Below are 26,510 nucleotides of genomic sequence, written 5' to 3' on the forward strand. Positions count from 1 at the left end.
TGTTATATAACTATAAATACTTATGTAATGCATCCTCCAATAACCTAGACAAAGCGCAGTCTAAATTGCTCTCAAACTCAGTCTGACAATTTTACTTTTTCCTTATTTTACACTTTCAATTCTATAGCATATGAGCTATAAATAATTAACTTTTGCAATATGCCTATTGCATCACTGTGGAGTTTTCTTCGGTTCTTTGCTGTGTTTTATTTCTTGCCATCATTTTTATTTTTTGTACTTAAGCCACATTGTGTCTTATTTTTCTTTGCTGTCCTACAGAAATATGTACTGAGATGCAGTGCAAATATGCACTGAGATTTATAGTGGTAAACATTTTAAAAATGCAATCATTATGGTAGATAGCTTTCTATCTTCAATGACTTTCACGTGTAATGGAGGAGAGCAGATATTGCTATCCTCTGTACACTGCAGTGTTACTCCATTCCATTTTATATGCCATTCATAAAATGCAGGCTGCGGTGTGGAGCCTGCAGTGCACCATAGAGTTATCTCTACTTAAGATTGAAGAGAATTTTTAATGACTGGAGAAGAGTCTGGTCACAGGGCTTGCCTCACCACTTTTTTTTTTAATTTAGTCATTTTAATACACTCAATAGGAAAACCCAATAAACATTTGTAAAGCATGACACTGTGCCATATAAATGTGTGTGAGATTTTTTTTTTCATAAGGCAATAATATGGCAACTAAAAGGCAATTCCACCATTTTCTAAATTAGGCTCTACAAATCACAAAATCAGATTAGATCACCAGTAGGTGTGAGAAAATGTGTTTTTTTTTCTATGAGATTGATAGTCACAATGCTGCATGGAAATGTAATGATCTGGAAGCAGAGATGCTGTACCTCTAACTTGAGATGGACTGGTTAAAGTAATCTGGCTATTTTGTGTGTATGTCTTGTGCTACTCCAAACGTATGAAATTGTATTGAAATCCCAGTGCAAATATCAATTATCTGCTCCACAGGCCCATCTGACCCCCGTCCACCAATTCTGCACAACCCTACCCATTTTTCCTCTTTACCTTGATACCACTGATCTCTTCCTTGCACAGGGATTCATAGCAATGCCTCTTTTCAACTCTGAATTCTTCTTTACCAGGAACAGTGGCATGATGGGCTTCTCGATATCTCCAGAGAAAAAGAAGGAATTGTGCATTGTGGAGGTTCTGAGTTCACAGAGGAACAGATCAGGGAGAACATGCAAACAATATATGAAGATGATAAAATTGCCTCTGCTAAAGATAATCCTGATGCTGCCGATGTCCTAGATAATGACACCAGCATTGCAAGTGACTCTGATACTGACCAAAAGAGTGAAGGATCTGGAAAGATGATACCTACATCCTCTGGTGTTTTTACAAAGGATCAGAGTATCCTCCCAGTAAGTGTTCCAGATGTTATGATCTGTGCATGAAATAGATATACGTGAGCAGAGAGACCAAAAGATCAACAAATCGATATGTAGATAGATCTAGCAGTTTAAGATGGAAATCTCTTTTATTTCAGTTGGGGTTTTGAGAATTTGTTTCCAAGATCATCCATTCCAAACGAAGGCCTCATGCACACTGGGTAGTTTTACAGCTGCTGTTTTTAGCTTCTGCCGTTTTTTTCTGCAGCCAGTAAACTCCCCAGCATGTTATCCTATGTGTCCATGCACACATAGTCTGTTATCAGCATTTTTTGGGTCTTCTAGCTGGAAAAAATCCCCCACAACTAGTGGGTTTTAGGAGAAGCTTTTGAGCTGTAAAAACACTCTAACGCTGGTAAATGCAGTAAAACGCTGCTAACCGGCGTATTTATATTTAGACAATGGCCTTCCTTCAGGTATGGTTTGCTCCACTCACAAAATCAGGATGTATTGGTACACAGTTTATCATTTTATTATTGCAGTTTCCTAAATATAGTGCTGTAATTTACACAGCGCTTTACATATATATTGTACATTCACTCAAGTTCCTGCCCTCAGAGAGCTTACAGTCTAAGGTCCCTAACTCTCGTACATACATATACTAAGTTATTGAGCAGAAGCCATGAATTAACACTAGGGATGAGCTGAGCGACCCCATATTCGGTTCACACCAGAAGTTTCGAACATCGTGAAAGTTCGGAACCGAATAACGAACCCCATTGAAGTCTATGGGACCCAAACTGGAAAAATCTAAATTTCTCATTTTGAAGGCTTATATGCAAGCAGTTGGGCATACAATGGTTATAGGGTCTTCCCTAGGGGACATGTATCAATGAAAAAAAAGTTTGTAAAAAACGTAATTTTAATCAGTGATTTACTGATGCTTAAAGTGAAAGGATCAAAATGAGAAATAACAATAAAAATGAAAAAATCCTTTCAAAACAGCGCATGGAGGTTCCCCTTAGTCTACCTGTAAAGTGGCACATCTGTACAGTGTATAGAAGCTGCTGCAGAAATAATTGCATTTATAAAGCCAAAAAAATGACATTTTCCCTGCATGCTTTATTTTGTAAACAATGGCTTGGGGAGCCAGTCTGTATGATAAGGCCACAAAGTAGTGCACTGGGAACAAGATTAGAGATTTTTTAGATAAATTCTGGTGTCTCTTACGCAGACTTTGGATAGAAGTAACAGGTGTAAAGTTGCACTAGTCTCTGCTTGGGTGACAGAGGATGAGGATGGTTTAGTAAACCAGTCAACTACCTCCTCTGCATGCTGTGGCTGGATAGCACGGGCAATATCACTAAACAGAGGAAATGATGCCCTGCCCGAGGACTGACCATGTCCACGTTTTCCTGTGGACACATACACTGTTGGCCCCCTCACAGTGCCATGGGAACGTCTGCCTCTCCTTGTTGGTCTCCCAGACATGATGGGAAGGTTCTTATTAACAAAATGTAACAAAGATGTGGACATATAATCGTGGATGCACTTTAATCAATGGAAAGTGGTGTTTGGTGCACTTTAACCTGAGTACTTACTTCACAGACACACTCCACCGACAGACTTCAATATACTGCAGTAAAACTGCACAGAAATATACTGCGTTGAACGTGCAATAAGGCACAGAAATATACTGCGTTGAACGTGCAATAAGGCACAGAAATATACTGCGTAAAACATGCAGTAACGCACAGAAATAAACTGCACTAAATGGCACATAACGTACTGAAATCTACTGTGTTAAATGGCACATAAAGTACCGAAATCTACTGTGTTAAATGTTCACTAATGCACTGAAATATACTGCGTTGAACATGCAATAATGCACAGAAATATACTGCATTAAACGGCACGTAACGCACAGAAATATACTGCATTAAACATTCAATAACGCACAAAAATATACTGCATTCAACGTGCAATAACGCACAGAAAAATACTGAGTTAAATATGCAGGAACAAACTAAAATATACTGCGTTAAACGGCACATAACGCACTGAATAATACTGCATTAAACGGCACGTAACACACAGAAATAAACTGCTCTAAATGTGCAGTAACACACAGAAATATACTTAGTTAAACGTGCAACAATGCACTGAACTATAATGCAGTAAACCTGCCCTGACAAAACAAACTGACACTAAAGTAAAAATGAATGGTCACTCACTACACTCACTGAACTATCACTAGATTCACACTAAAGTGACACTAAAGTAAAAATAAATAGTCGTACTACACTCACACTGACTGAACTATCACTATAGTAGATTCACACTAAACTGATATTATACACTGACAATAGAATCAGAATAGCACACCGATATCACTCTACAAATGGCTGCTATTGAAAGAATACTTTTATAGTGTGGGGTGGTACTAGAGCAATGAGCCATGATTGGATAGAGTCATCATTACTTTCTCCAATCATGGCTCTGACAGTGCTCTGTGCCCTGATTCGGCAAAGCTTTCATTGCTTCAGCCATTCAGGGCTTCCAATGCACTGTGCGGCAGCGCAGTGCATTGTGGTCATTCAGTGGGCCGAACAAACGGTCAAATTCACTGATAATTCAGGTGTTCGTCAAACAGGTGAAGAGCCAGTGTTCGGCATAAACTCATTCTCAGGCCGAACTGTTCGCCCACCCATAATTAACACATTCTCAGGCAGATCAGAGAGCTAGGTTGTGTTCAAACTGTGTTCAAATGTTTTTCTACATTCTGCTACATTCTACAGTAAAATGCATGAACAAGAAAAAAGTACATTCATTTCTGCACAGCAAATGTATTTAAAAAATGCTTTCTTTGCTGACATGTGAGCCAATGTAAGCAAAGCTTTGAGGACTTTAAGAAGTACAGCTCAGATAATCTGTAGAAGCGAAATAGCTATAATAATTGTTAGATGTTACCAGAGGATCATTTTAAAGCAGAAGTTTAGGTATGGCAATTTTTTTACATACAGTAGTTACATTGGTCCAGCTTGGATACTTTCTTAAGACAGCCACCATTCAGGGAACACTTTGCATTTTCTCATTGAATGCAAAGTATTCTTTGATTGGACAAGGGTGAGACTGTGAGATCACAACCCTGTCTCTCCCCATCATCAGGTTAGAGTAAGCAGCAGGGCAGCTGCTTGGCATGGGACCAAAATCCTTGTGGAGATCACTACTGTAGTAGCAATGCCTACTACTGTGATTTCCAGCTTTCACCAGGATTGGTATGACACATATATAAATACATTCCAAGGTGGACCAATTTAACTATGTACAGTGCCTTGAAAAAGTATTCATACCCCTTGAAATTTTCCATATTTTATTATGTTAAAACTTAAAACGTAAATGTTTTTTATTGGGTTTTTATGTGATAGACCAACACAAAGTGGCACATAATTGTGAAGTGGAAGGAAAATGATGAATGGTTTTAAAAATGTTTTACAAATATGTAAAAAGTGAGGTGTGCATTAGTACTCAGCCCCCCTAAACCAATAGTTTGTAGAACCACAGTTCGCTGCAATTACAGCTGAAAATCTTTTTGGGGATGTCTCTACCAGCTTTGCACATCTGTGAATGGCAATTTTCAAATCTTGCCACAGATTCTCAATTGGATTTAGGTTTGGACTTTGACTGGGCCATTCTAACACATGAATATGCTTTGATATAAACCATTCCATTGTAGCTCTGGCTGTATGTTTAGGGTCATTGTCCTGCTGGAAGGTGAACTTCCGCCCCAGTTTCAAGTCTTTTGCAGACTGTAACTGGGTTTTCTTCTAAGATTGCCCTGTATTTGTCTCCATGCATCTTCCCATCAACTCTGACCAGCTTCTCTGTCCCTGCTGAAGAAAAGCATCTCCACAACATGATGCTGCCACCACTATGGTTCATGGTGGGGATGGTGTGTTCAGGGTGATGTGCAGTGTTAGTTTTCTGCCACACGTAGCGGTTTTTTTTTTTAGGCAAAAAAGTTCAATTTTGGTCTCATCTGACCAGAGTACCTTCTTCCACATGTTTGCTGTGTCCCCCACATGACTTCTCGCAAACTGTAAACGGGACTTCTTATGGCTTTCTTTCAAGAGTGGCTTTCTTCTTGCCACTCCTCCATAAAGGCCAGTTTTGTGGAGTGCACGACTAATAGTTGTCCTCTGGACAGATTCTCCCACCTGCGCTGTGGATCTCTGCAGCTTTTCCAGAGTTATCATGGACCTCTTGGCTGCTTCTCTGATTAATGCTCTCCTTGCCCGGCCTGTCACTTTAGGTGGACGGCCATGTCTTGGTAGGTTTGCAGTTGTGTCATATTCTTTCCATTTTCAGATGATGGATTGAACAGTGCTCTGTGAGATGTTCAACGCTTAGGATATTTTTTTTGTAACCTAACTCTACTTTAAACTACTTCATAACTTTATCCCTGGCCTGTATGGTGTGTTCCTTGGCCTTCATGATGCTGTTTGCTCACTAAGGTTCTCTAACAAACCTCTGAGAGCTTTACAGAACAGCTATATTTATACTGGGATTAAATTACACACAGGTGGACTCTTTTTACTAATAGGGTGATTTCTGAAGGAAATTGGTTCCGCTATATTTTATTTAGGGGTATCAGAGTAAACGGGACTGAATACAAATGCATGCCACACTTTTCAGATATTTATTTGTAAAAGATTTTGAAAACAATTTATAATTTTCCTTGCACTTCACAATTATGTGGCACTTTGTGTTGGTCTTTCACATAAAATCCCAATAAAAAAAATGTATGTTTTTGGTTGTAACATGACAAAATGTGGAAAATGTCAAGGGGTATGAATCCCTTTTCAAGGCACTGTAAAACTTACCATACCTAAACTTCAGCTTTAAAAAGAAAAATTAGGGCCATACACATGGCTGTTTTAAGATAATTCCAGTCACTTTCTGTCAGATTTCTGTTGCAATCACAAGTGAATGAATCAGGACAATCTATCATCAACACTGATAGGTTGACATAACATCTCACAGTGTCAATAAAATCTGTTGGTTTCTTTCATCCATTTAGTTGTTTTAGTGATAAAAAAAAATGGTTGATGTTTAAATTGCCCAAGACTGCCATCTTAAAGCTGGCCATAGATGGATAAAAATTCAGCTGATTCAGAAGAATCTGGCCAAATTTATATCCATCTATGGGCAGGCTAATTGTGCTGAAGTCAATCTATCTTTTTCATATGATTACTGTCACCGACTGTAGCTGGCAGCAGCAATCATTGTATTCTGACAGCAGGGAAACCTCCCACTGACAGAATACAATAGCACAGCGGGAGGGATTCCCTCATCAACACTGTGTTGATGGGGGAATCGAGCATGGAAGGTAATATTGCATAAGACCTAGGGCTGGCCATACACATGGTACTTTTAAATCAGTTTTAACTACCTTCCATCCACAGGGAATGGCAAAAAAATGGCATGTAATGGGCAGAAATTGTGAAATGTACCACACATTCAATTGACCACCAAAATTAATTTAATTATGAAAGATAATTGTCAATAAATGACCAGCTTCAACACCCTTTATTAAAATATCAAATCCAAAATAACAAAAAAAACGTTGGCAATGTCCTAGAAAGTGTTCTGATTTTTCCACAAGTTCAATCACATCTCCTTGTGGTTTCCTTCTATTGCTTTGTGATTTTGACAAAAAATAAAATTGAACCATTCGATTAAATATCAGATATCAAATCAAATAGGCATATGGCACATGGCCAATCAGTTTATTATTTTTATTTTTCCAGAAAATAAAAGGTTAAACCTGATTTGAGAAATGGCTTCACTTCTGTCACCATTTTGTGTTCTCAAATTTTTCTAAATCTGGCCTTTTGCAAAAACCGCAAAGCTTTTAAAATGGGCAATAGTTTTTTTTAACAGTGCATTTGATAGTTCGAATATCGTTGTTTGGTAAAGCTGATGACGCGGTTGTAGAAATGAAGGCCCAATGATCTCTTGCCTTTGTCATCTTCTCCAGCCTCTGCGACTACCTCCCACTCCTCTTACTGTGCCCCCTTCATTCAAGTTCCCTCTGGACAGATGCATGTCACTACCTCTATCTCAGAGCACTCCATCTGGACTGGATCAAGTAGGATGGATGAAAAGGAAGCTAATGAGTACAGGTGAGTGACTGCTGGCTATCTGAGGGATGAATATTCCTGTATATAAAGATAAGCAAAATAAAAGCAGTAATCCACCATGTCACAAATATGATCTTTGTATTGTGCTGATTACCAACAATAAAAAAAGAGTTTGGCTAAGTTCACATCTTGGCGTTGCTAATTACAGGCGTTTTTTAGGCGTTTTTTCAGGCGTTTTTATGGGCGTTTTTGCAGGCGTTTTACAGGCGTTTTTACAGGCGTTTTTTGTGCAGGCGTTTTTAGATTGAATAGAGACCAAAAACGCCTGTAATCTGCCCAAAAAGAAGCTCATGTACTTTTTTGAGCGTTGGGCATTCTGCTAACAGCGACAAAACGCTCAGATGTGAACAGGGGCCATTGAAATGAATAGGATTTGTCTTGTTGGGCGTTTTGAGAGCTGATCCTAGAGCAGAAAAACTCCCCAAAAACGCCCCAAAACGCCTACATGTGAACAGAGCCTTAATGTCTTCTAAATACTTCGAATGACATTAATTGTAAGTTGACAGTAGAACTATTTGTATACACTAGATACATTTTATATGGTTCATAAAGCAAATTAAGGGGGCAACTTTTCTTAGAAAAACATGGAGGCTGCCACTGCTGACTTCACATTCATGCTGACTCTGTAGCTTCACTACTTGGATGCACTGACTGGGAACAAGCATGGCGATAAGGACTTCTGAATTTACCCTTGTATGCAGGGCCGCCATCAGTGGGGTACAGCCCATACACATGTAGGGGGCCCAGGCATCCCGAGGGGCCCCAAACAGGGTTGGGTTGCAACCTGCCCCACACTAACCCTCACACACAGCTATAGGCCCTGCCCTCCCCTGATCTCCAGCTGTTCACTCTTGGACAGGAGGGTTGGCATTTACTAGAACCGTTCACCTTTATTTTCCTGGGATGGAGAAGATGGGATTGGAGGAGGAGGAGGACATTGGATGAAGGAGGAAATGGGACTGGAGGAGAAGGAGGACATGCGACTAGAGGAGGATGATGACATAGTAGGTGGGCCTTAGGGAATAAAGGCGGTCGGATCTATGGGAGGGGCCCAGGCCTAAAACTGTGGGCCCCAAAATGTCTGATGGCTGCCCTGCTTGTATGTATTGAAACCACTGGGTCAGCATAAAAGCTAAGACCATAGCTTATTTCTTTTAGGACTTGCAGTCTTGTTGATACGTATGAAAAACAGGCCTTTCCAAGATATTTTATCCAAGGAAAGATCTGCCATTGAGTTCTAATTTTTAATGTTTCCCTGTAGTTTTAGAGCAAAACAGGAGGATATAACCGTTGTGCTGAGTTTAAACTTTTTTTATTTTTTTATTTGAAGAATACAAATAACAAAGATCATGCCATTAACTTTGTGCACATGATAAATGCACAGGGTAAAATTAGTTAAAAAAAATGAAATGCTTACATAAGATTAATTAATTAATATATGATTGCCAGGTGAGCATAAGCTGACAGGTAGTTTCCAACGTTGTAGTAGCAGGAGTCAGCTTTGTAGCAAACAGGATGTAAAATGCGGAATCTATTGCAGTTAGTCTGCACTACCCTGCCCCATTTTTTGCCCCATGGCTTAGGAAGGCAAGGCACTCATCTGCTCTTCCCCCCATCCTTCTCCAAGCTAACAGACTGGCTCCAGATTGCACTGTCCACTGTAAACTTTTCTGTGAAGTCCAGAAACTGTGAAACCGTGTAAACTGCAAGTGCTGGGGTAAATATTTTGTTGTTTACTGGGGAATATTAATTTTATTCAGCTCAATATTTTAGGCTAAAAAACAGATTTAATGCTACTTTAAAAATAAACTCTTCAACATACCCTCCATCCTTCACAGGCTTAGGTTTACTACTGTATTACTAGTGTAAGAGCCAGATAAAATTCAGATATTTTGGCAGATGAGGCTGCACAAGAAACTTATTTGAGTTCTTTGAAATGTTTATTTTGTTTTAGGAGAGGGTGATCTAGGTTCAAAAACGTTGGAGGGCCGCCGAGACAGCAGAAAGGGGAGAAGCAGATGGAAGGCTTTACATCCTGGATCCCACCAGCTGCCAGTGCACCAGGTATGAGGTTGTGGGAGTAAGTTTTTCATCTCTCCCCCTAACTCAACAATACAAAAAAAATGTCAGTTATCATGCTAGGAGAGTTTTCTATTTTACTTTAAAATGAACAGTTCCCCATGTAAGGGTGTTAATCTGGTACAGCTGACAAATAGCAGGCATCTGCGAAATGTGATTTTGCCTCCTGGGCGCCCTAGAACCCTGGCATCCTGTATGCAGATCACGACTTTGCCACTCGTTTTAGCACTCCTGCAGTGCAAAATGTGCATATGCATGCCTCTTATTAGATTACTTAGGAATGCACATTGTATTATGGGATGCCATGGGAGTAGTAGGCATCAAATTAAGGACCAGGTCAGATTACTATCTATATCATATTGGCAGGCTTGCTAAATTGTTTATGCTTTGAATGCATTTTAATGTGTGGTGGGAAAGAAAAGTTATACAAAGAAATTGAAGGCTTATATTTACAACGTTTTACTGAATGAAAATGTGGTTCTTCCCCAGGAGTAGCAGTGACATATTCCTAGGGTCATTAGTACAATTGTAGGCTGCTCATGAGGCAGTTGCAGCCTTTGATGTGAATAGCCAGGCTATCTCTGTTTTGTCATAGTGGGCAACCCAGAGGTCTTACTAGCATTACTGTCAACCTGAATGTTCAGTTTCTTTCTATAGCATCATAGTGCAGCTTTGATACTGCAGAAGTCCCAGTCGTACAAAGTAAAGGTAAAAATAATGAACCTGGTTCATTTTACCATTGCTCTTTGCAAGTCTGCAATGGCACAGTAACTAAGAGAGCAACAGTAACAACCCACGTCTAACCTTGTCTCTCAGCCCTTTTAAAAAATTGTCTGTTTCTTTGGATGTTACTGTGAAGCCTCACTGCTGTGTAAATTTCTCTTATGTTCAATGAAGGACACAACTCTTCCTTATTCTTGACCATAGGGTCATAGCGCCACCTTTAAGAATAGGACAGTAGGCAGAAAAAAAAAAAATGAAGAGAGCACTGCCTATGGGCAACCTTATCTGGTAGTCACCCCCCTGCTATAGGCAGCTCAGCTTTTTCTTCCTAGTGTAGGACCTGGCTCATTTTGTTTTACACAGGGATAATGTGGTTCTCCAACTACGTCCCTCCTTCTCTGTGTCCACATCCTTCTCATCCTAAGGAAGCTAGACAGATAGTTGTTTTATGCTTACAGGTTTCTTATGTTGTGTGTATCGTTGGTCCCATTTTTAGATGTCATAGAGCCAAAATCATTTTTTTGCAATGGAGCAATGGACCCAGCCTCTCTGCAGTGTAAACTTACGTGGAGGTAAAAAGTGGAAAACATTAAAAATTTAGCTGGACTCCAAGCATGTAAATAAATATAAAGTTAAAAACATACTTGACCAGGAAATCTATAGTTCTGTTTAACCATGCTTATGACTCATACACATCTGCCAGCAGCATAACCAGATCTGTATTTCCAAGGACTTACCTTAGCCTGTGATTGGTCAATAAGGATCAGTAGCATAGTGCTTAGATCATCATCCACCTCCTCCCAGGAAACTCTGTGTTGGATGAACAGTAGTGTGCATTGCAGTAGAGTTTCTCCTCCTCTCACTCCCTTTCTCTCCTCCTCTCCCTCTCGCTCTGAGTTCTTCTGTAGATGGAAGATCACGACAGATTCAAATACTTTTCTCTATCGTTCATCGACAGACGCAGCTCCATCTTCATTACCAATAGGGTTATGCTCCTCCTATCAGGAATAGGCACTAGGCATGAAAAAAGCCCCTATGGGGGCTGTCCCTGCAGGCATAAGCCCTCACACTCTATCATTAGACCGTTTGTTTCTGCCTAGTTTTAGGAATAGGACCTAGCCCTGCTGGGACTTTGGTCTTAGCTGTAACAGGGTAGTTTGTGATTTTTATTTTTTCACTAGTTAGTTCCTGAGGACCAAGATCCAGAGGAACTAAAAGCAACAGCCAGCTGCGGTTTCACACTGGATAATCTAGATCCTTAAGGTCTCCCAGCCTGGCCAACGAGAGCAGGTTATAGTCAAGAACTAGGCCTCGCCACAACAGTGCCCCAATGGATGGGGACGGGCCTGCGAGTGAACCGTCTCGGCAGAAAGCACACGACCTGGAACGCTCTGTGTCGCAGCTTCCCCTTGGCTGACAACACCCCCATCCCGGGTAGGAGGGGATCTGTTTCGAAGTGGCCCACCTGGTACAGTGGTATGGTGAGTAAAAATTTCCCCCCAAAATCCCCTGCGCTCCCCCGGTTCCCTGGCACTTTGGAGGACTAATCTGGTATACTCCTTGGCATTTTCCTACCCCTACCAGGTTTTCAGCTTGGGGGGGGGGGGTGGTGGTAATAATGCAGCTGTTATAACGCCTTTTTTAAGGGGGGTGGATTGTCCTGTGTGGGTCCCTGGTCAGGGACTTTTAGATGCCTATGTTCTGGGACCCCTTTTTTCCTGGAGACTGCATGGTGTGCCGCGGGGGCCACCATTTTGCTCGGGTTCATGACTTCTGTGTTCCCATTAAGTTTTCATGGGCAGCCATTTTCTTTAATTCCCCATTGAGAATGTATAGAGCAGCCATTTCCTTGAGGTCCATGAGCTGGACAGGCATGTGGCAGACCCCGTGGGAGCGACCCTTCGATTCCCAGTCTCAGCCAGAGATTGCAGTCTTTTTGCAAAAATTGAGGTCCAAAGTAAAGATATCCATTTCTGGTGCTGCCAGCCGCAAACGCCCTCCGCCCTCACCTCCATCAGCAGGGTCTTCAGAGTCTGAGATAGATATGCTCGCCACAGACGCAGACCACCTTGAGGGGTCAGTTTCTTTGCATTCTGATGGTGAGGAGGACCTGTCCTCATCAACTTCTGCATGGGAACGTGCATTGGTGGAAGCTCTGATATTTTCTGTGCGGGAAACTCTAAAATTGGCTGATGACCCTACAGCGTCAGGTGTGCAGGTGTCTTTTGGCTCCCACAAATCCCCTAAATCGGGTAAAGTTTTCCCTTGCCCTGAATTGTTTCACACTATTGTAGATGAACAATGGAGACGCATTAAGCGCATTTTGATGGTGCCTAAGTCTTTTGCACGCTGCTACTCTTTTGCAAAGGAGGTGGACTGTTCCACCGAGGGTGGATTCTCCGGTGGCCAGTTGAAAACTGCGTCTCTGGTACCAGTGGAAGAGTCGCCAACTTTTTCTGACCCTGTGGATAGATGGGTGGAATCATTGTCCCGCCATTTACACGCGGTGGCAGGTCACATGTTAAATACTACCTTTGTGAATGTTTTGGTAGCGCAGACTGCTACTGAATGGGTAAAGTTAATAAAAAGTAGCTTGGAAACTGAACGGCTCCCCCCTGCGGTGCTGGAATTACTAGACCAGTTGGATCAAGCCTGGTATTCATGTGTGATACGTCCCTGGACTCAGCTCCGTTAGTGGCAAGGACATCAGCAGTTGGGATTGCGATTAGGCGCATGGTGTGGCTGAAATGCTGGTCGGCTGACCAGGCTTCAAAAAAGGCTGTGGCTGATGTTCCGTTTACAGGGAAGAGGCTGTTTGGATCCTCTCTGGACGAGTTGATCAAAGGTATCACGGGGAGTAAGAGCACTAACCTGCCCCAATCTTCTAAAGGCAAGGCGCCACATCCCAGGTGGGGCCTTTCATTAATGCTCATAAACGTCTTTTCCATGCCTCCGGGTTGCAAGAGAAAGAAAAATCGTTCAGGTCTTTTGGGGGTCCCAAGAAGCCATGGTCGGGAAAGACTAAGACCAGCAGATCTGGACCTGCCTATAAGTCCTCAGCTGCATGAAGGGGCGCCCTCGCCCGATTCTGGGGTGGGGGGACGTCTTTGATTCTTTCAGGAACCCTGGACTTCCTTGGTTCAGGACAAGTGGGTTCACAAACTGATCCGATCTGGGTACAAGATCGAATTCCGGTCTCATCCGTTGGACAGGTTCTTCCCGTCCAATCTACAACTATCCCCAGTCCAATTAAGGGACTTGCTAGGGGTGGTACAAGATTTGCTGTTGCAAGGAGTGATTGTACCGGTTCCATCTCAGGAACGTTTTCAAGGGATTTAACCTATTCACTGTGCCCAGAAAGGAGGGCAAGGTGCGTCCTATCCTGGACCTCAAGGCTCTGAATTGCTTTGTGTGAGTACAGAGGTTTCAGATGGAATCCATCCGCACAGTAGTGGTGTCTCTCCACCGGGGAGAGTTCCATAGATATCAAGGACGCATGTCTACACATTCCTATTTACGCTGGACACCAGCGGTTTATTCGCTTTGTGGTAGCAAAGGAACATTATCAATTTGTGGCGTTACCCTTTAGTCTTGCCTCCGCTCCCAGAGTGTTTACCAAAGTTCTAGCTCCGGTATTGGCATTGTTACGCCAGCGGGGGATTGCAGTACTGGGATACCTAGAAGATCTCCTGTTGAGAGCTGACTCTCACTCACCCTTGTTGGGGGATCTGGAGATCACTGTCAGAACTCTATAAGAGTTCGGTTGGAACATCAATTTCAAGAAATCTGTGCTGACTCCTGTCCTGACTGGAGTATCTGGGCTTGACTCTGGATTCAGCCTTGGTGAGGGTTTTTCTTCCCCCGGACAAGCTACAAAAGGATTATCTGATTCATCAGGTGTTGGATTAAGGGGTGTGGTCTCTACACCCGGAGGTGTTTCAACTCCTGTGTGTTCAGTGGGAGACTCCCGAGGTCGATCTGTTTGCATCTCGCCTCCACAAGAAGGTTCAGGGGTTCATAGCCAGGTCTCGAGATCCTCTGGCCGTCGCCACAGACCCACTGGTGGCTCCTTGGGGTCAGTATGGGCTGATTTATGCATTTCCCCCATTAAAATTTCTGCGCTGCTTCTGCGCAGGATAGAGGTGGAATGCAGTCCGGTCATTCTGGTGGCTCTGAGCTGGCCTCGCCGGTCATGGTACGTGGCCCTAATAAGGCTGGTTGCCGATGCTCCTTGAAGAATTCTTCTCAGGAAAGATCTGCTGTCTCAAGGTCCGATCTTCCATCCTGTTTTACAGTCGCTGGCTTTAACGGCATGGCTGTTGAAAGCCAGGTGTTGAGGGATAGAGGTCTTTCTGACTCTGTGATTCCTATGCTCTTGAAGGCTAGGAAGCCGACTTCCAGGAAGATTTATCATCGTACGTGGAAGTCTTACATCTCATGGTGTGAATCACTAAAGGTGCATCCTCGCTTGTTTTCTATAGCTAGGATTTTGGCCTTTCTGCAGAAAGGAGTTGAACAGCGATTCGCTTTGGGCACAATCAAAGGCCATGTCTCGGCTTTGGCTATATATTTCCAATGTCCATTAGCTACGCATGCCTTTATTTGTACTTTCATCCAGGGAGTGTGCCATATGGCTTCTCCGAGACAATCTCAGCTGCCTCCGTAGGATCTCAATCTGGTATCATCTGTTCTTCAAAAGCCTCCTTTTGAAAAAATGCGGGCGATTTCTCTGCTTTCGTTGTCCCGGAAGGTTGGCTTCTTGGTGGCTATCACTTCTGCTTGCAGAGTATCTGAATTGGCGGCGTTGTCCTGCAGCTCACCTTATTTGGTGGTACACAGATATAAAGTGGTACTTCGTCCTAATCAGTCATTTCTCCCTAAGGTGGTTTCTGATTTTCATTTGAATGAAGACATTGTGTTGCCTTCACTCTGTCCTAAGTCCATGCATCCTAAGGAATATGCTTTGCATTGATTGGATGTGGTTAGGGCGATCAGGGTTTATTTGGAGGCAACCAAATCTTTTCGAAAATCAGACGCTTTTTTTGTCCTTACTGATGGACCTCGCAAGAGGTTGGTGGTGTCTGCTGTGACTATTTCTAGATGGATCAGGCAGACGGTGGTTCAAGCCTATTCACTAAGGGGTCAGGTTCCTCCTTTCCCAGTGAAGGCGCATTCTACGAGAGCGCTGAGTGCCTCTTGGGTTTTTTGCCATTAGGCATCGTTGCTGCAAGTGTGCAAGGCGACAACTTGGTCATCTGTGCATACGTTTACAAAATTCTACAAAGTAGACGTGTTGGCATCCGCGGGTGCTTCTTTTGGCCGCAAGGTTTTGCAGGCTGCAGTATGAAAGAGAACTCTTTTTTAGTTTCTATTTGAGGGTGTGATTTTGTTCTGGGAGAGCTCCAATTGTTCCTGGTTGAGCTCCATGTTACTTGGTTGGCTACGTTTAGCCTTTGGGGGACTTACGTTGGTTTTTTTGCGTTGGCTTCCCACCCCTCATAAATATACTGCTTTGGGATATCCCTATTAGTAATGAAGATGAAGCTGCGACTGTCAATGAATGATAGAGAAAACTGGAGTTTTGTAAGAACTTACCGTAAAATCCTTTTCTCTGAAGTTCATCGACAGACGCAGCACCCGCCCCTCTACTTTTGAGTGTATGGGGTTTTTTTCTTCTAAAACACTGCTTGCAACTAAACTAATTAATGATAGTGGCATGAGGGGTTTGCCTGCAGGGATAGCCCCCATAGTTGGGGTTAAGCTTTTTTCCTGCCTAGTGCCTATTACTGATAGGAGGAGCATAACCCTATTAGTAATGAAGATGAGCTGCATCTGTCGATGAACTTCAGAGAAAAGGATTTTACGGTAAGTTCTTTAAAAAATCCAGTTTTTCTGGCTGTATGCAAAATACCATAACTATGTATAATGGTTGTTTTTTATATGGTTGTTTTGTTATTTTTTTTATATTTGCTTGAAGTTCAGCTATAACTTCAGCTTTAAATGAATTTTAGCTTATCTATATATTTATGCTTCTTGTATTTGTTCTCACATTTTTCAGACTACATATTTTTGTAGCCTTTTTACATTAATTATATTCAGCATCCCTTGCAATATCTGCTTTGGGTTTCTTATTAATTAACTATTCTCTAGTTTAATTGTTGTACTTCGTGAACTCTTATTTCCCAGAAAATACCATTGGTGTCAGTATTTGTTAAAGAAAAGTCAGATTTGCATTACAAAACATGTATTTATTCTTCCTGTGCTCATAATTAATTTATGACCAAGAGGGATCCTTCCGTGACACCAGAGAGGTGCTCAATGATGAGATACAGTGAGAAATTAAGAGCCTCTTTACTGGATTATTGTGTATAGTTGACTGCTGTTTGAGTATTATTCAGGATATCCTGTGAATTATACATTTTCTTAACAACTGTGTGGAAAATCATTCTTCTGAGGATCACCTTGATATAACTGATTGTAAATTACTCTAGAGTTTTTAGATGTCTCAAAGAATATTCTATAGAAAATGTTAGTCTTGACATTTTCTAATAATGAGAGCAGTGATAATTATAGTTTGTCAAGATTTTCAATTAAGATTAAAAATGTGCCTGCTTCCTACACATAATGAAGCTGGCTATTTATAGTGTTTACCAAAATTCATGAGAGCCGGCAACTTCGCCATGATGATTTATGGTCAGATAAGCCTAACTCTGCTTTTCTGTTGTTGACGTTATTTTAATGGCGACAGTGCTGCCTGCCGTTAATGTGTGAAGTTTGTACATTTCATATTTTTTTATTTTGACAGGTTTGTAGCAGATGGAAGGTTGCATGGTTTTTCACAGGGACACCTTGCATGTAATGGGAAAAGGGAGCCATTTACAGTTATGTGTAAAGAAAAAAAAAAACACTGATGCATAATTACATTTATTGGCATGAATATCTGAAATGTTTAGCGGGGGACCCCCCCCCCGCCAGAACACTCCGATCAGTGCTCTCAGCCAATGCCTCCCCTAAGGCCCCATTCACACTTTATGTAGCGGAAACACACGTTCCTGCTCTTGTTTTTTTTTTTTGCACATAGGGCAGCCTATTCACTTGAATGGGCTGCTCCATATGTGACCAAAATGCATGTTCCTTGTGCACTTTGTTATAGATTTGTCATTTGACTGTTGGATTCAACAAAAAAATTACCACTACTTATTTTCTGTAATTCAGAGAATCATTAAAGTGGACCGTGCTTGAAAAAGCAAAATTCCTCTATTTCATTGACCCCCTACCCCATGCAAAAATGTTAAGGTGAACCAAAAAAATTGAAAATAAAATGTAAAAGATACACACCTTAAATCATAGCTTCCGATCTCCATGAGAATTGGCTTTTGCTCTTTTCTCAAAAATATTTTTTGAGGTTTACTTTTTGCATGAAGGAGTCAGTGGCTAAGAAATTACAGAATCTAACCTTTTTTTTCAAGGTTCGTTTTAAGGATAGACCAGCCAGTTCATTGTTTTATATGCTATCAGATCTTTACTACTAATTCCACAGGCCCCCTAATTATTCCAATATTAAATCTAATCTAGTATAAAATGGCAGCACAATGTTCCATTTAAAGTGGTTGTAAACCCTTGCATACTGTATACCAGTTGAGTGACTGCTCTCAATTGATACACAGAGATGAAACCAATCCTAAATACTAAGTTGTACCTGTTTATAGCCATCTTTCCCCTACATCCATTCAAAGTGCAGAATTTACACAGGATCTCTCAGCTCTGAAAAGCAGGGGGCAGAGAGCTAAAGTTACATCAGTGAGGAGAGCTCTTAAAGCTGATTGGAGGGAAGGAAAACAGCCCCCTCCACACAGCATACAGGAATAGAGGTGAGGCTGTCAATCTGCTCGAGGTCCCTCCCCTCTCACCATTTTTCATCAGAAGTGACTCATGAAGACATGTCGGAAAATCTTATGAAGATCTCTTAAAGTGTATAGATGAGATAAATCTCCTATTAGGTACTATCTATTGTACATGGTCTCTTTAGGCTTTAGGAAGCCTGTCTAAAATCCTCTTTAAGCCTTTTGCGTTTGCTTAAAGTGATTGTAAATGATCACTTTATAAAACCACGCGTTCAGTTTAAAATATAAATTTAGGGCATTTATGTATAGATATAAAAATAAATTATAAATAACTTATTTTTTTTAAGTGATCGCATTCCCTCTGTTCTCAGCTGCATAAGAGCTGGGGGGAAGGAGAAGGAGAATTAGAAGCACACTGAGCTTCCCAGTGAATGGCTGTGCAGCGAGGGCGTGTCAGGACAAGTCTGATCATTGGAGGAGAGTACACTGAGTTCCCAGCATAGCAAGAGAACTAACCACTGTGTGTTCTCCTGCCTGGGGTGGTCAGTTTTTAATAGGAAAGCAAAGGGACTGGCAGGAACACCAGGGATTTCACACAAAGGAAGTACCACAAAGAGAACAGGATATTTTTTCATACAGGTACATGGTACAGCAGGCACATATCTGGAATATGAAATGTTGGGATAACAAGCCCTTTAACCAGTGATGACTTTTATCTTTTATGGTGAAATTGCCCAACTGCATAAAAATTCTAGAACAACAAATGAATAATGCTTTATATGTATTTGACATAGTTGATATACATAGGGTCCCTATTTATTTCCTATCTCTCTCTAAGAGACACAGATAATTGATCTCCCATATACCATATTTGACCTTAAAGACCATTGTCTCAAACCTGATTTAAAAAGAATCCCCTCTCTACTGCACGTGTGTGCAGTCCACCAACTGTAAGAGCCTCCTGGGATGTGTGATGTGTATCATAGGAGCAGAGATGTATAGTAACTAAGTAGAACTACTACACTACTGTACTTAAGTACCAAAAGGCGGTATCTGTACTTTCCTGGAGTATAATTTTTTTCTCCTACTTCCCACTTTTACTTCACTATATTTTTTCGATGATTTCAATACTTCTACTCCGATATATTTTTTTTGTGCCGCATAGTTACTCGTTACTATTATAAAAATTACCACTGCCAGAACAGTAGATGGCAGGTTTCATGAAGTTCAAAAAAATGTGTATAATGTCATGTGTAAATCAGCGCATACGAAAATAAATGCTACTGTATGTATAAATAAAATGGTCTACATATCTGCTGTTAAGGGGAAAGAGAACCTCCCCCAACCAAGGAGAGTCACAAGCATACATAGACCTTTTTTCTGGTAAGAGGCTGAATTTGCTTTTTTCACTGGAAGTTGAGAGCACAGGTTTTGCAGTTTTGTTTCACTGGAAGAGTCTATTTGGATGTTATTTTGCACTTACCTTCATCCGCCGGGTAAGGGGGAAATCCACAAGGTGGTGGGAGTCTGCACCTATTATTTGGAATAGCACCTGTTTGATTCCTGCACCTTTGAAAATATATTCATCTTGTTTTGTCACATATATATGGTATTATGGCATTATGGCATTATATATGGACTTTTTATTGACTTTGATTTCATACACTCTTCCTTTATTTCATTATTGGAATATATTGTTGTATATCACATTGGTTTATATATGATTGTGCTCACCAATAAGCTGTGGAGGAAAAAAAAAAACATGCAGGGAAGAGAAGGAGGGATGCTTTAAAGGGGGAAGGGAGGGACATACTTTATCTGTTTTTGTTTACAAAAAGTTACAGCCAAAGGAATTGTGATTGTCCTTTATGTTAATCATTTGAAATAATAAAAAACAATATGATGTTCAAACTTTTGACTTCTTTCTTTAACCACCTCCCACCCGGGCCATTGTATATATACGGCCGGGTGGGAGTCTCCTCCTTCTGATCGGACGTTCCGGAACGACCCTCAGAAGGAGAGAGATCGCGCTGCCGCGGGCACCCGCAGCGGCGCGATCTCGATGTGTCTGTGCCCCTCGGACACAGAGCAACATCATTCGGCAGGAGGGCCCTGTGATTGGCCCTCCTGATCACATGACGGCTGTGTCGAATCACAGCCGTCATGTAATGTAAATAGAGCCATTGTAACGGCTTCGATCTCTTCTCCTCCTGACAGATCCTGTCAGTGAGGAGAAGAGGGATGATCGGTGCTGCAGCGGGGGTGATCAGTGAGTATTTCTAATTACTCACTGATCACAGGGGGGGGTCTGTGCTGGTAATCAGAACATTGATTACCAGTGCAGCCCTGGGGGGGGGGAGGGGTGCCACTAAGCCACCAGGGATGCCCACCCATGACCACCAGTGATGCCCACCATGGCCACCAGGGATGGCAAGCAGGGCTCAGAGAGCCCCCCAGTGCCCTCCCTATCAGTGTTGCCCACCAATGTCATCTATCAGTGCTGACCACCAGTGCCGTTATTGCCATCTATCAGTGCCGCCCACCAGTGCCCATTATTGCCCACTAGTGCTGCCTATCAGTGTCCATCAGTGCCGATCAGTGCCACCCATCAGTGCCGATCAGTGCCGATCATTGCCACCCAACAGTGCCACCTATCAGTGCCCATCAGTGCCGCCAATCAGTGCTGCCTATCAGTGCCCATCAGCGCTGCCTATCAGTGCCCACCAATGCTGCATATCAGTGCTATCTATCAGTGCCACATATCAGTGCCCATCAGTGCTGCATATCAGTGCTACCTATCAGTGCTCATCAGTGCTGCATATCAGTGCCACCCCATCAGTGCCACCCCATCAGTGTCTCCTCATCAGTGCCTGTCAGTGCGGCATCATCAGTGCTCATCAGTGCAGGAAAAAACATATCTATTTACAAAATTTTATAACCTAAACAAAAAAACTTTTTTTTTTCAAACTTTTCAGTCTTTTTTTATTTGTGCACCAAAAAAGAAAAAACCTGATGGTGATCAAATACCACCAAAATAAAACTCTATTTGTGGGGAAAAAATGACACAAATTTGGTTTAGGTACAATGTTGCATGACCGCGCAATTGTCATTCAAATTGCAACAGCGCTAAAAGCTGAAAATTGGTCTGGGAAGGAAGGGGGTTTAAGTGCCCAGTATTGAGGTGGTTAATAACTACATAACACAGTACTTGTACTTTTACTTTCAGTACTTGAGTAGCAATTTTTTTTTTTTTTAAAACTACTGGTACTTTTACTTTCAGAACTTGAGTAGCAAAATAAAAAAAAAAAAAACTACTTGCAATACTTAAGTACAAAAAATGTTGGATACTTTAGTACTTCTACTTACTGTAAGTCACTTTTTAATAGAGCGCTTCCACTTCTACTCAAGTCACTTTTTGATCGAGCACTTGTACTTTTACTCAAGTATGGGTTTCGAGTACTTTATACAAGTGTGCATAGGAGGCTGCAGATGTTTGTGTGGGGGGTGGGGATGTACCGTGGGCTACATCATCCTCACCGAAGATCCTTAATAAGATAAGACTAAGATAAGATATAATAATAAAAGAAGAATTATATATATATATATTTTTTTTATACATATAACATTTAAAAATATTTAAAAAATATGTAATAATAATTAATATATAGATATTTTAATATGAATATTAAAAAAAAAAAATATATATATATATATATATATATATATATATATATAGAATAACAATATAATAATATAATAAGATATTGACTAAAAGCCAATATGATTAAAGTGCAGCTATCTTCCATAATGAATAACTGGATAACTACCGTCCCCAGCTGTACATGACAGATACATTCATAATGTGTAAGCATCAAAAATTAGGTAAAATTCTCAAAATTGTATGCACTAAAATGGCCACAATATATTAGAAAAAGTTATACAGATAGCAGTTTAGTTAAGCAGTATTAAACCCAAAACAAAAATGTAATATATTGCAGAGTACTCATTTTTAAATGCGGTGGCTGGATTCATTTTAATTTTTCAGGCTTTTTTCCTCTAAAGAACAGAAGCAAAACTTTGCAGAAATAATGTCTACTGTTACGATCCTTTTAGCCAGTATTGCATGCATTGACAAGCCATTGTGAACATTGCTTTGATACTCTAGAATGTCTGCAGTCAAAAAAGAGCATCTAGTAGAACAAGATGTATAATTTTTATTGTTTATCTTTTACTGCAGAATGTCAGGCCATTTGTTGAGCAGCAAGATTTGCTTCCAGTCAGTATCACAGGATGTGCTTGGGATATGTTTACAGAAGTGAAATGGTTAAGTAGACAGCTGCTGTGGTCGGCAACAAATTATTGTACGGCTGGGTTCCCACTAGCTGTGGGGTAGAAGTGCTGAACCTTCATAAAGCTGGGGTGAGGAGAAGCTATTTTTGAGAGCGATTAGAGTGACACATCCTAAGGGGGCAAACCATTGCGATAACTACATCAAACAGAATCTCAGCTGCGTACATATAGATCAGGTGCACTGTAGTGTGGGTGTGAGACAAGAGATTAACTCTAGTGCATGGACGGGCTGCACATTGCACAGCGTGCACAGCCAGGCAGACAGGTTTATGAACATAAAATCAAATTATTTCAGCATTTTCTTTTCAGAGTGCTCTAAGTGAAAGAGAGAAATAAAATCCTTTGAAGATAACTATGCTTTGAAGATAGCTGAATTTTAGCCATGTCTTCTAAACACTGCAGCAATGACTCAGAGCTCAAGTCGCAGTTATGATTTCCAGTTAATTGGGCAAACACAGAAAAGGGATCAATTAAGAAAGTGGCTTCAACCAAGTATTTCCATAAGAAAATCCAGGGCATTTATTTCTGAATGTGGATTTTGATAAATAGTCAATTTTCTCTTGATCAGGCTCTGAGTACAATAGATTCTAGACATACCTGAACTGAGCACTTTTTACAGAATATGTTTTTAATGGGGATCTTAGAGCAGCTATTTGTGTACAGTTGGATTTTTGACTCCCTGGAGGCCACCATACCTAAACCTTATCGTTTATTCTTCATGGCTGCACAGCTAACCATGCTTCATAGTAGGCATTCTCCAGTTTATTGCACTGATGCATTCTAGTACGCTAACAAAATCCATGTGCAAGTTAGATACAGGCAGTCTTCAGGTTACAAACAAGATAGGTTCTGTAGGTTTGTTCTTAAGTTGAATTTGTATGTACTTGGAAGAGGTACATTTTTTTAAGTGAAACTCCAGCAAACCAGCCATGGATAGCACAGGGAAGGGTTATTACCCTTGTAACATTTGTTTTGTTGTCTGTGTCCCTAGTCAGAACATTTCACCTCTCTTTCTGTCCCTGTGACAACTAGATTTTGAAAATATTGGGTTGTCATGGAAACAAGGAGTCGTGATAAAGCTTCAGTGGAGACACCTCTTTACCATAATAACTTACAAAAGTGAATTTCCCATCCTAGGGGGAGATTTCCTCTCACTTCCTGTTGTCTCCCTCCATTTGTAAGTATGAGTGAAATGTAAGTTGGATGTATATAATTCAGGAACAGCCTGTATAGAGTTGTTAAACAGCTGTGAACTTGTCAGCAGAAATATGGAATTAATTGCATTTAAATACCAGTAATAATATTTTCAATTCCTTCCCTTTTTATGTTGGTAGTTTTCAGCAGGGTGATTTTGTCATCAAGGACATAAAGAAACACTTCAGCTTGCTTAAAACAGACCTTGCACTAAAATGCATGTGGCAGCTCCATCCTTTGTTAACAAAACACTGCATGAAAAAAAAATCTAAGAAGAACATTGAAAAAAATGCATTAATATCAACCCCCAGATTCCTCTCGATAACTCTCTGGGGCTCAGAGAGAGATCTTGGGAAAGCTCAGGATTCCATATTTCCTTAAGCACTGTACAGGAGCTTGTTCTCATGGAATTAGATTGTAGAGCTCCTTGTGGGCAGGTACTGATGTGAATGTACTACAGTATATTTGAAAAGCGCTGCGTAAATTCACGGCCCTATATACTGTAAGTACCTGTACTAAATAATTTGTAGGTCCTCAACTTGCCAATTGAAGGCACACTGTTGTTACCTTCACCTTTTTTTAGTTTTTTTTTTGCGTACTTCTCCCAGAATGTTTTGTTTATCATTTTTTTTATTTCTGTAATGTGGCATTTTGTTAGCAGTGATAGCCATATAAGCAGACCTTACATATTAAGTTGCCCCAACGTGACTTCAACCAGAACTGTAACACTTGCCCTAAACTCCCTTTAAACACAAAGCTCTTAACATTTACCTTTAATCTTTACTACTGACACCTATTCCTAACCCTTATTCTAACCTGTAAAGTAGGCCCATTCGATGTAACCTCGCCCCAAAAATGTAATGTATTATGTAAATATTAAACTAATCCTTCTAATCCCTCATTCTAGCACCAATTAAATATGAAGTATTCCATGAAACTAGCTCCTTAATCTCTACACTCACTTCTGTGAGTCCATGTCCTATCCTCCCAGCTTTGTGCCATAAAATTCTAAACCTATGGTTTAAGTTACAGTGCATTCAGAAAGAATTTGCGGTGCTTCACTTTTTGCACATTTTGTTAAGTTACAGCCTTATTTCGAAATTGATTAAATTTATTATTTTTCTCAAAATTCTACACACAATACCTCATAATGACAACGTGAAAGAAGTTTGTTTGAAATCTTTGCAAATTTAATTTAAAAAAAATCACATGTACATAAGTATTCACAGCCTTTGTCATGACACTCAAAACTCAGCTCAGGTCCATTCTGTTTCCACTGATTATCCTTGAGATGTTTCTACAACATGATTGGAGTCCAACTGTGGTAAATTCAGTTGATTAGAAATGATTTGGAAAGGCACACACCTGTCTATATAAGGTCCCACATTTAACAGTGCATGTCACAGTAAAAACCATGCCATGAAGCCCAATGAATTGTCTGTAAACCTCCAAGACAGGATTGTATCGAGGCATAGATCTGAGGAAGGGTACAGAAACATTTCTGCAGCATTGAAGGTCCCAATGAGTACAGTGGCCTCCATCATTCATAAATGGAAAAAGTTTGGAACCACCAGGACTCTTCATTTTTTCATTTTTGGGAGTATAGTAAGACCTGTGAATAAAAAATAGCTGGGCCAGACACTGTGAGGAGGATAGGGAGACTCTGGTAAAATTCTCCAAGGCTTGCTTCCATTCCTCATCACTAATAGTCTCCATGACCCGAGGCCACCTCTCAAGAATACCACCCAATGCAACTAGTGTTAGTTATAGTATGTAAATATATGTCACTCATAAGTCTCTGTTTGGAACTCCTTGTGGATACTGCTAATGTTAAGTCTATAGAAGAATTATATTTTAATGGGAAAGTCGCTGCCTGGCTCTGTTAAGCATGCCGCAACTGCAGATACTGGAAAAATAATTTATTAGATAGATGGTATTTCTCTGTCAATTTAATAAATGTTATATGGTCTCTTTATCAAAAAGCTGGTGAAGAAGCACAATACCAGCCCTTTTCCATGAGTCAAAGCTTTTACTTTTCGCTACCTGGTAATATTAAATTGCTCCATATGGGCATATATTGGGTATATCCCTCATGAGAAGTAAGCTGTTGGATCGTGGTCCAAACTTTATGAATTAAGTGGAATGTAGGGAAGTATCGTTTTCTATAAAAATGATGAGCTACTATTAACTGCACCGGTTCAGAATTGTATACTTTGTTGTATAGGGTCTTCAGGGTCTATAGCATTCTAACCATTTAAACATTGAAGTTGTGATGCCAGGTAGTACAATCTTTAGGCAGCTGCAGAACTCCCAATCTATTCTGGGGGTGCTTATACCTCCAGATAAGGTCTCTAAAGAGGGTATCCACCTATTGAAAAAATCTCTGGTGCAATCATACAATACAATTATGTAGAAGATACAGCAATTGTGACATCCAGACCTTTTTTTAACAGGTTGGCTCTGCCAACTACCGATAAAGGCAGGTTACTCTATACTTTCCCCGTCTGTTTAAAACATTTAAGCACTGTATCTAGATATTCAGATATTTGTGATTTTAATTGAACGCCCAAATACTTAAATGTAGAGACTACTGCTATTTGGGATGCATATTATTTACAAAAGAGTCTACTGGTAAAAGAACTGACTTGTCCCAATTTATTGTGAAACCTGAAAAGGAACCATATGTAGTAATAAGGACATCGCTGTTACTAGAGAGTGTGAAGTTTCTCCCAGAAATAAAAGTACATTGT

At 40.7% G+C, this 26,510-nt stretch overlaps 1 protein-coding gene across 1 annotated transcript in view; it reads left to right on the top strand.

Annotated features, from left to right (window-relative positions):
* Positions 1-26,510, top strand: part of ARHGEF9 (Cdc42 guanine nucleotide exchange factor 9) — a 621,241-nt gene that overhangs the window by 147,968 nt on the left and 446,763 nt on the right. The window contains exons 4-6 of the mRNA XM_082263895.1: positions 1,119-1,400; positions 7,408-7,552; positions 9,525-9,634. Coding sequence (XP_082120021.1) covers positions 1,119-1,400; positions 7,408-7,552; positions 9,525-9,634 — 537 coding nt within the window. The remainder of the gene's footprint in view (positions 1-1,118; positions 1,401-7,407; positions 7,553-9,524; positions 9,635-26,510) is intronic.

This window comes from Pelophylax lessonae, assembly GCF_965119305.1.
Source record: "Pelophylax lessonae genome assembly, chromosome: 7".
Classification (NCBI taxonomy): domain Eukaryota; kingdom Metazoa; phylum Chordata; class Amphibia; order Anura; family Ranidae; genus Pelophylax; species Pelophylax lessonae.